This window comes from Ananas comosus, unplaced genomic scaffold (genome assembly GCF_001540865.1).
Source record: "Ananas comosus cultivar F153 unplaced genomic scaffold, ASM154086v1, whole genome shotgun sequence".
NCBI classification, from domain to species: domain Eukaryota; kingdom Viridiplantae; phylum Streptophyta; class Magnoliopsida; order Poales; family Bromeliaceae; genus Ananas; species Ananas comosus.
The window spans coordinates 5905-15865 of NW_017893448.1; the positions used below are offsets into that span (position 1 = coordinate 5905).

The following is a 9961-nucleotide window of genomic DNA, read 5'->3' on the forward strand; positions in this document are numbered from 1 at the left end:
GAGATAGGTTGCGGACATGCACATTTAAACTAATATTAGAGTATTTATAGAGAAGGGTGGGGCACAAACTTTGGAATTTGGATATCCTTGAACCCCATTTGAGGCTTACTTAGAATGTAATTAATTTGGTCCAATCCCTTGAAAGTTTGCTTTATGGGTGTGTTTAGTTCGCCCCCTTTTTCACCATGTAATCGGAATCGGAATAGACGAATATATTTGTCCATATTTGGTATGCGGGATTAAATTTCACTTTTTTAAGTTTATTTGTTAATTAAAATATAAGTTTAAGAGTAAGCATTACATTTATAAATTTAAATTTTAATTTGAACTTAAATTAAAAATTAAGACTCAATCAAGCATTTTGAATCTAATTTATAAATTTGAATTTAAGTTTAATTTAAAGTCTAAAATTTTATTCAAATTTTATTTAAAATTTAAATTAAATTTACGGATTCAATTGAAATTTAAATTATGATTTTAATTTTGAATTTGATTACTTTTATATTTTGAATTATCAATTCAATTTCAAAGTTTATTTTTTAATAAAAAAAATATATTTAAAATTTGATATTATTTTTAAATTTTGACCTAAATTTTTAATATTTAATTTTTAGTTTGAATTTAAGCTAATATATTATAAAGATAAAANCATATATAGTTCATGATTGATGATAAATCTAGTTAAAATATTAAATATATGATTAATACAGTAAAATTTAATTAGTAAGTAATAATTATAAATTCAAGTGAAAACTACAAACCTCTCTAAACCATTGAGCATTTTGAGATTCATACCTAAGGTTTTAAAATTTTGATTTTATTATCTAACTCCATATTTTTGATGATTTCAAGAAAAAAAAGAAAGAATACTATAATTGAGTACTCTACAGTAAAAGAGGATTAGAGAATATTCCCAAAAACTAAGAATATTCTGTTATACTATAAAAATTCTCAGCAGAACAAATCAAAGTTACTATTAGATTTAGTATAAATTTAAATTACATACATTTTAAAATTAGATAGCTTAAATAAAAATGTCCAAAGTTTAAGTCTTTTTAAGGAAGGGTCAATGATGGAAATTTGTACGACCAACGAATAATGATTCCAGTTTTTCTTTCTCCCATTAAAATCATGATAGGGATTCATATGACCTAAAAAAAATCTTAAAGTGCCTTTAAAAAAATTTAAAAATGGCAAAATTACACTTTTTGTTTCTCAAATTATGATGTGCGTGGCATTTTGGTTCTCAAAATTTAATTTAATATAGTTTCTGGCTCAAACTCTATAAATTAATAAAATCAAGCCCCACCGCCTAATTTAACGGACTAAATATTGACGTATCGCCAATATGAAAGTTATATGGTATCTTAATTATTGTTCTATCATTAATCACAACACCGTCACGTTAATTATACATTAGCAATACATTATTAATATTTCATCAATTAAATTGGGCTATAGGACTAAATTACAACAACTTAGAGAGTTTGAATGAGAAATTGGAATTAATTAAAGTTTAATAACAAAACTCTAACGCCTTAAAGTTTGAGGACCAAAAATACAATTTAGCATTTTTTAGGGCACTTTCTGAAGACTATTTTCCTGGTCATATGAATCCCTATCATGATTTTAATAGGAGAAAGAAAAAAACCCTAGAAATATTGTTTGTTGGTCATACAAATTCCTATCATTGAGTCTTCCTTAAAAGGACAGGTATTTAAGGGATGAAAACAGATCAGATACGGTCAGATATTCAACGAAACTGTATCTGCATTTTTTTTTATTTTTTAATATGAGCTCGGATGTGTATATATTTCAAATGCTAAATTTTTCTTATTATTTGGATATGATCAAATATTTCATAGGATTCGAATATGGATCTGATTTGCGTTCGGGTATTATTTTAATCAGAATCAGCACATTATTATTGTTTGGTTTAGAAAAATTTAATTGTCCAAAAATATTATTTAAAATAGAATTCACAATTTAAAATATAAAATTAGATTACACACTCAAAAATAGAAATTTTAAAATTTGAATTTTAATTCATTAATTGTATTTGAAATTTAATTCGCAATTTAAGTGTAATTTTGTTAGTTCAAATTTGAATTCAAAATGATGCATTTAATTCACAATTTAAATAATCTCAAAATTAAAATTTTAAAAAACTAAATTTTAATTATAGGTTAAAACCAAAAATTAAAACTATACCTAAATTTAAAAATCAAACTTATAATTATATTTAGAAACAAACTACACCCCTGACCTGTGGAGCTAGTCCCATACCATGTAAATTGTGAACTACATCACACTCTTTGTTATTCACCTACAAAATTTAATTATTAATAGTATTCTAGCCTAGTTCTAATAAAAAATATACATATTAATTGTTCATTATTCATATTTGTATTCAATTTTTTGGATATCCGAACAATTTTAAATTCTTTGAAACTATATCAGCATTCGTATTCGACTTGATCCGAATATTATTAAATATGTATGTGATAAGGCCGGATATTATCTCATCCATTTTCGACGCTAGAGATGCAAACGGAGCAGATCTAGAGGCAGAAAGAGTCCCCACGTCCCGCTCTACTTCTTGTCAAGTCGAGGTCGATTTGAAGCGGTTTAACTTTAATCCTATTTTGGCGCCCACATACCGTTCCATTCGGGGCGAATCAGGACGGAAACGAACTTTTGGTGGATTTTACTTTTCACTTGTCTATTGGTCTTTTTTGATCCCGCAAATTCCAACACGAGGCAAGACGAAAGAGTATACTCCACTACTAGTCCCAAAAGAGACAAAAGAAGAAAGGATATATTGCACTACTAGTCCTTCAATTTTTAAATTCGACTTTCAGAACTCTGAACTTTCAACGATATTTCATTTTCAATTCTGAACTTTCAGCAATGTTTTATTTCAGATCTCTTTCTCAGAATAAAACTTATTGGTTGTACCAATAGGCAATAGGCATCATAGACACGGACACGGACACGAAGTATGAAACACAGCACTACTTGGGCACCATGACTAAACAGCTCCAAAAAATTAAAACACAGACACGAGATAGACACCACTATTATTAATATAATAATATATATTTATTATATAGAAAATATTAACTTTGTTAAAATATTATTATATTTCTGAATAAAAGTTAATAAAATTCTCATTAATATTTGAGAAAAAAAATTCTCCTTTATACATAATTTATTTATATTGTCCACAAAAATTTATATGCATTCATCAAAACGCCAAAATATCCCTAAACTTCCAATAACATTTTGGTTTAGGTCTCCTACTAGAATAAAATTTTTTGTTTGTACCTGCTTCATCTATGGCTATGTTTGTTTCGTCAAAAGTAGAGAAATATCCATTTTCACTGCTTCGTTTACTGCTACTTCACCTTCTGTCGAAACTCAAACTCTCCAAAAATAGCATAATTACTTCGTCCCACCTCAAGCCTAAGTTAATTACGAAAAACAAAAAGAGTAAGAAAAGGAATAAAAAAATATTAATTTAACTCTCACACCTCTAACATATATGTCAGTAACTTCCTGCTATAGGAATAACCAAAATGGGAGAACTCCAGTTACACAACTATACAATTAAACACCAGAAAAAAATAATAACATTTTTTACCGGAACTATAATTCATCCGTAAGTTTACCTAAATCTGAACTTCACTTTTGGTGAAACAAGGAAGCCCTATATGCCTAGACGCCACGACTCTGTGACATCCCAATAGTCCCATATTGAATAAGAATAAGATTGTGACTGTACATATAGGACATCATGAAGATTAATAATAATAATAATTAGATTTAAGTACTTTAAGCAGATAGTTTGAGTCTAATAAATTATTATTGCTAGCAAGTCGTGTCTACGTTGTGTACTTCATCGATTTTATACTTCAAATTTTATAAAACCAAACAACTTTATCAAACTTAAAAGTTTAAGGACCATAACAAAATTTGAATCCAAGTTCCCTGAAAAATAAGTATAACAATTAACAAAGTAGAATCAAGGTAATTTTGTCACCCACGCTCATTATATGCGAAAGGAAATATAATTCATGAGTTTTAAGAACTAAAGTAGGATCGAACTAGAGATTGAATACAAGTTCTCTTTTTATTATCCATTTTACTAATTTTTTCGTTAAATCAGTGACAAAGTTAAAACTAAATGATACTAAAGTGAATATTCGATAAACCTAGATAGGGTATCTGAAGTTTTTTGTTTATAATTTAACGAAATATTAATGGAGGAAAAAAAAATCAGCAACAAAGTTAAAACTAAAGGGTACTAAAGTAAATATTCGATAAACCTAAGTAGGGTATCAGAAGTTTTTTGTATATAATTTAACGAAATATTAACAGAGGAGCCGACGAAAAATGAAAAATGAAACCACAGAGTACTAAATTGATGAACTTTAAACCACATGATACTAAAGTGAGAAAGTGTAAAACCACAGAGTACTAAATTAATACACTTTAAATCAAGGGTATTAAAAATGCGAAACTACAGGGGTGGTATTTGAAGTTTTCCCAAAAAAGAAAAAGAAAAAGAAAAGTAGAAACTTCCAATAGCTCCCATGCAATTCAGCAAACTTTTACTTTGTTGTCTAGTGGTTTAAGAAATTAACGCGTAATTTGCTCTCCTGTACTTTTTTTAAAAAATGTTTATCTATTGTAAGGACCTGCAGTTAAATAGGATAACAAAATGGTATAATTTACAAATGATAAGGTAATAATATAATGAGTCCGGCTACTATACTTTTATTAGTACAGAGCCTATTGTACTCATAAATTTTTGGCCATTAGATCTACCCTTTAATCATTTTCAACCGTTAGATTATACTATTCAACCAACCACCCACTCAACCCTAGGAGGCCCACTATCAATCTAACCGTAACCACTTTCATTCTAACCACACATTTTTTCATCTGAAAGGTCAAAAACTTATGAGTACAAAGAGCTCTATACTCATATGAGTATAGTAGCCCTAGCCATAATAGAGTCCGGCTACTATACTTAAATTACAGTGCGGTAAATTGGAGCATATTACCAGCAAATAATTTTAACTTCACTTCTTATTCTTGTTACAATTTAGATCAAAAAATGTTGCCTATAACTATCCAGTAGTTTTAGATCACATTCCATATTCTAATTTCACTCCAATTAGGGTAAAACCTTTTCTCTATCTAGGAATTACGCAGTTCGACTGAAAATATGAAATGAATGGAACGCCGAAGAATTCATAGTGCACAAGGTCTCTTTGTTTCATCGAAAGTGAAGAGAATTTGAACTAATTTTTAGCCATAAATATCTACTTTTATTGTTTGGTTCATTAAAAATTACGTTTAGTCTTTCCAGGTAGTCGTAATTGGCTTCGCTCTAGCTTGTGGTGAAACAAATTATGGGAGGGAATTTTATAGAAAAAATTTAATGAAATCAACTACTGTTTTTTTTTTTTTTTTACCCATTTGTGTACCAGTATGAAATTTTTCGACGAAACAGACACAAAAGGTAGGAGAGATCTACTTCCAAGACATCAAAGTGAAAATTTTCAGTGAAACAAATACAAAAAATTGGAGAGATCTAGTTCCAAAACATCAAACAAACAGCAATGAAAAAATAATTTTTACTTAAACTTCANTCCTGAGAGATATTCACAAATGATAAATATACAACAACTCTGAGTGCAGCAAACATCTTTATATTTTATATTACTTTCTTGATTATAATATGACCAGACCTGTTTTGTTATCTTCCAATCTGATAATGCATTCTTCTCCCTTGCTAACAACTTTTAGTGCCCCTTCCCAGGTCCATTTGTTGACATTCCACTCATCAGCCCTAGAAATCAGCAATGTTTTACATCCTCTTAATTAATCAGTTGGTATATCGCCACACGAAGTGAATGGATCTTACATAAAAAACTGAATGCGCACACAAAAAAATGAATGTGCACACATATAAAAAAAAAAAAAAAAAAAAAAAAAAAAAAAAAAAAAAAAAAAATTCTGGAGAACATGCGTGAGGAATAATGTTGAGTTCGAATTCTGCTAGGCGCATTACTTTGTTTAATTTTCTCCTATTAAATTCAATTTTACATTTTAAACTTATCAAAAAATCTCAGATGTTTAATCTATTTGTTTCACATTATTAAGCTTCTGGAGAATAATAATTATCGATAAACTATTTTACAGTAGTTATAAAGAATTAAAGAAGAAATTGTTGAACAAAAGTTGGAATGCCGTGCCCACATCTTTTCCTATCAGGCCAGGATTGCATTGCAAACTAGTACAACAATGACAAGAGTTAAAAAGAATCTCTATCAATGCATCTAACAACATAAAATTTCTGTTTATAAAAATAAAAAGCTAGCAATAATTACGAAGTTGATAAATTTCAAGAACAGATATAGGAAAACAGCTAAAACACAGCACAAATTTTATTTATCCAGCATTTAATATACTGATTGCTCAATTTGCCCACCTCCTCATCAACCTAGCGTGAGTTAATGCGACTGCAACATAAAGCCTATCATACATAGTATCAATCAAATTGAAATAACCGTACCTGAAAGATTTGCTGATTAACAAAGCACCACAAATCGCCCAAAATCCCGTGATAAATCCCAAAATCACACTGACAGAGAGCCATAATCTTTCAAACTTGTCGAATCTATCTGCAGTCCCTTCGCTTAAATCGTGAACTGATTCATTTGTAGAGCAATTTTTAGTAGTCGGTGGTCCACAAAGATATGGATTGCCAGTGTAAATGGATGAGTCAGGAAGGGTTTGTAGTTGATTTCCTGTCGGAATTGGTCCTAATAGATTATTGTATGATAAATTTAAGTGATTCAAATAAGTCAGTGCGGAGAGGCTTTGCGGAATAGTGCCAGAAAGATTGTTCATTCGAAGGTCAAGAGATTCCAAAGACTTCATTTTGCCGATATTCTCTGGGATATTTCCTGATAAATGATTTCGCGACAAATTTAAGTTCTGCAGTGCCCACAAATCTCCAATCTCGTCAGGAATCTCCCCAAATAAGTTATTATCAGAAAGATCTATGCTCTCCATAAGGTCGAGAATGTTCGAAAAGAGTCGTTCGGCCCTTTTAATAACAAACAAAAAACTAGTTGAAAAGCCAAAGAATGTTCCTTGCTCTAATTCTTCCGTACTTTTTGTCTTTCCACCTTTTTGCAAAGCCATCCAACTGAAATTGCCAATAGATCGGGGTATAATCCCCGATAGATTGTTATGAGATAGATCCAACACTTGAAGATATCCAAGCTGTAAAACTTGTGGGGGAATGCTACCAGAAAACATATTTGAATGCAAGCTAAGAATCATGAGGGATGACAAACTTTTTTCACCAATCCATGTTGGTATTGCTCCGGAGAACTTGTTATGCCCAAGGTCAAGAAAAACTAACTGTCTACAATATTGCAAGGAAGAAGGAAATTCTCCTGACAAGCTATTGTTGTCCACATTTAATAATGACAAACCATCTAAATGACAAATAGAGTCAGGGATGCTCCCAGAAAGATTATTGTTGGACACATCTATAATAAATAGGCTCATCTTTTGTATTCTCCCTAAACATTGGGGAAGTTCTCCAGATAGGTTGTTCCTTGACAGATCGAGAAGCATTAAATAAAGTGCTTTGCATAAAGAATGTGGTATAGTACCATCAAAACTATTGTTTGAGAGAAACAAGTAAGATAAATCTGGTAATATAGAGGATGGTAATGGACCTTTAAAGAAATTATTAGAGAGATCCAATAAAATAATAGTAGGCGGTAAAGACGGCAATAGGCCTTCAAATTGATTAAAGCTCAAATTCAACGAGTTTATCATCGTTCGGTCCAATGGTAATGGCAAATTCCCCTTGATCTGATTATTGGATAAATCCACATAATTTAGGGATTGAGATATACTCCACAACCAACTAGGAAGTGTTTCAACAATTCGATTATTTGATAAATCTAGAATTTCTAGTTGTGTCTGTCCTTGCAACCAAGTTGGAAATTTCTGTGCCAGCCGGCACGACGCCAATCCAAGTTCTTTGAGTTGGAAAGAAGGAACCCAGTTGTCACTAAATTGAACCGTTATGGAGTTATTTGAAAGGTAAAGTTCTTTTATTCCTCCAAGATGATTAAGTTGGACCTCAGATATTACACCCTCTAATGAATTACTAGAAAGATCCAAATATGTAATATTAGGAAGCGTCCATACTCCTACTGGGATGGTACCGGTGAGTGAGTTGTACCTCACATCTATAGTAGTTAGACTGGTCATTTTTTCTAGCCATCTTGACAAATTCCCCTTTAAATTGTTTAGCCGCAAATACAAGTTTTGTAGCTTATAAATTGTGCATCCTCCCAACGTGTCGATCCATTCTGAAATATCCCCACTAAAGCCGATTTCGCCCAAATCCAAAGTAATCAAGTTGCGGAGCTCGCGGAATGCTCTTGAAGACATACCTTTGAAATTATTACCACGTAAAGAAAGAACATTGAGGGATTCCGAGCAGCTAAATTCATCATGAATAAATCCATGTAAATTGTTGTATGAAAGGTCGAGATGAGTGATGCGACTAAGATTCCACAGCCATTTAGGTAAGGTAGAGTTGAGGAGGTTACCACTTAGATCAAGCACTTTCAGAGATGTAAAGTTGACGTACGACAGAGACGTGGGAATTCCAGAAAGAAGACTGCTTTCCAAATGAAGCACTTCTAAGGATGGAAGCATGTTTACTACTTGGAGCCAATTTGGAACTGTACTCAAATTCACTATACTCATATCAAGATACTTCAAAGAAGACAGATTGGTGAGCCACCACATGTTATCTACACTAATCAGGGGAAAAATAGAATTTTGTGCATTGAGATCGAGATAGCGGAGATTTGATAGATTTCCAAGTTGAGCAGGCACAATTCCATTGAACCATGCATTGGAGAGGTTAAGATATTTCAACTTTTGCAAAGAACCTATATGCGTGGGAATGCTGTTACCGTAAAAATTATTCATGCTAAGATCTAAGTGCTTTAGATCACTCAAAAGAGACAAAGATGGTTTGATCTCACCACTCAAGGATAAATTTCCAAGTTCAAGCTTCACAACATGGCTCGTCGTATTGCTGCAGACGACTCCCGTCCATTTACAACAATCGCGGCCTTCCCATGAAGACAAGAAGTTGTATGGATCAGTTAGGTCGGCTTTAAAGCTGAGAAGTGTGTTCCTCTCCCTCTCAATGCAACCCATTTGTCACGGACAAAATATTTTCCGCTGATTTCTCCTTGACAGTGGCCCAAATCTGCTAGCGAGTTCGGGTTGGTAACGGGTCGAATCAGGTTGTCAATACCCAAACCCAACCTGCTGTGGGAAACTCAAGGGTTATGAAACTCATGGGAGTTATGGGTGACTCTTGAGCTTTTCGTCATTATGAGGGCTCATTACTATGAAATAGTGAGTGAATTAATATGTGTCATAATGAGAGAGTTAGTGTGTGTCTAGGTTCATTGTATCTAGGAACTTATAAGTAGTGAGGTTTGGTTAAGGCCAAACACACAAGAGAGAGTGTGTGTATGTGTGGGTTGTAATCTCTTTTCTAAGTAGTGGAGTACTTAGTTTTTTTGAGTGAACCTCTGCCTCTCTCTCTTTGTCATTCCCTTTGCATACTTAGTCGTAGGACGCGAAGGTCCGGACTAGCAATAGGGACGAAGGCTTGCCCATCTTCGAGCAGGAAGGCGGGCGCCACACGGACTTTGCGAACAGAACCGCTAAGGCCGTGACACATTGCTCTATTTGCTTGCATGCTCAGAATCAGAAGCAAGAAAGAAAGAATAAAAGAAGCTATGCATGTTATGCTTAATTTGCTTCAAGTAAACGAGCTACTTGAATGAATGCACGCTCACACAAATATTGCTAGACTATTTATTGACGAGGC

The 9961-nt window shown here is 32.3% G+C and overlaps 1 protein-coding gene across 1 annotated transcript; it reads right to left on the reverse strand.

The window, feature by feature from the left end:
- Positions 1-6489: 6489 nt before the first annotated feature.
- On the reverse strand, positions 6490-9276 carry LOC109706079 (LRR receptor-like serine/threonine-protein kinase GSO2). The gene has a single exon (XM_020226885.1). The coding sequence runs from the start codon at positions 9274-9276 to the stop codon at positions 6490-6492; it is 2787 nt and encodes a 928-aa protein (XP_020082474.1).
- Between the last annotated feature and the right edge of the window lie 685 nt (positions 9277-9961).

Coding starts and splice junctions, on each gene's coding strand:
- LOC109706079 (XM_020226885.1), bottom strand. CDS start 9,276: ATGGGTTGCATTGAGAGGGAGAGGAACACACTTCTCAGCTTTAAAGCC.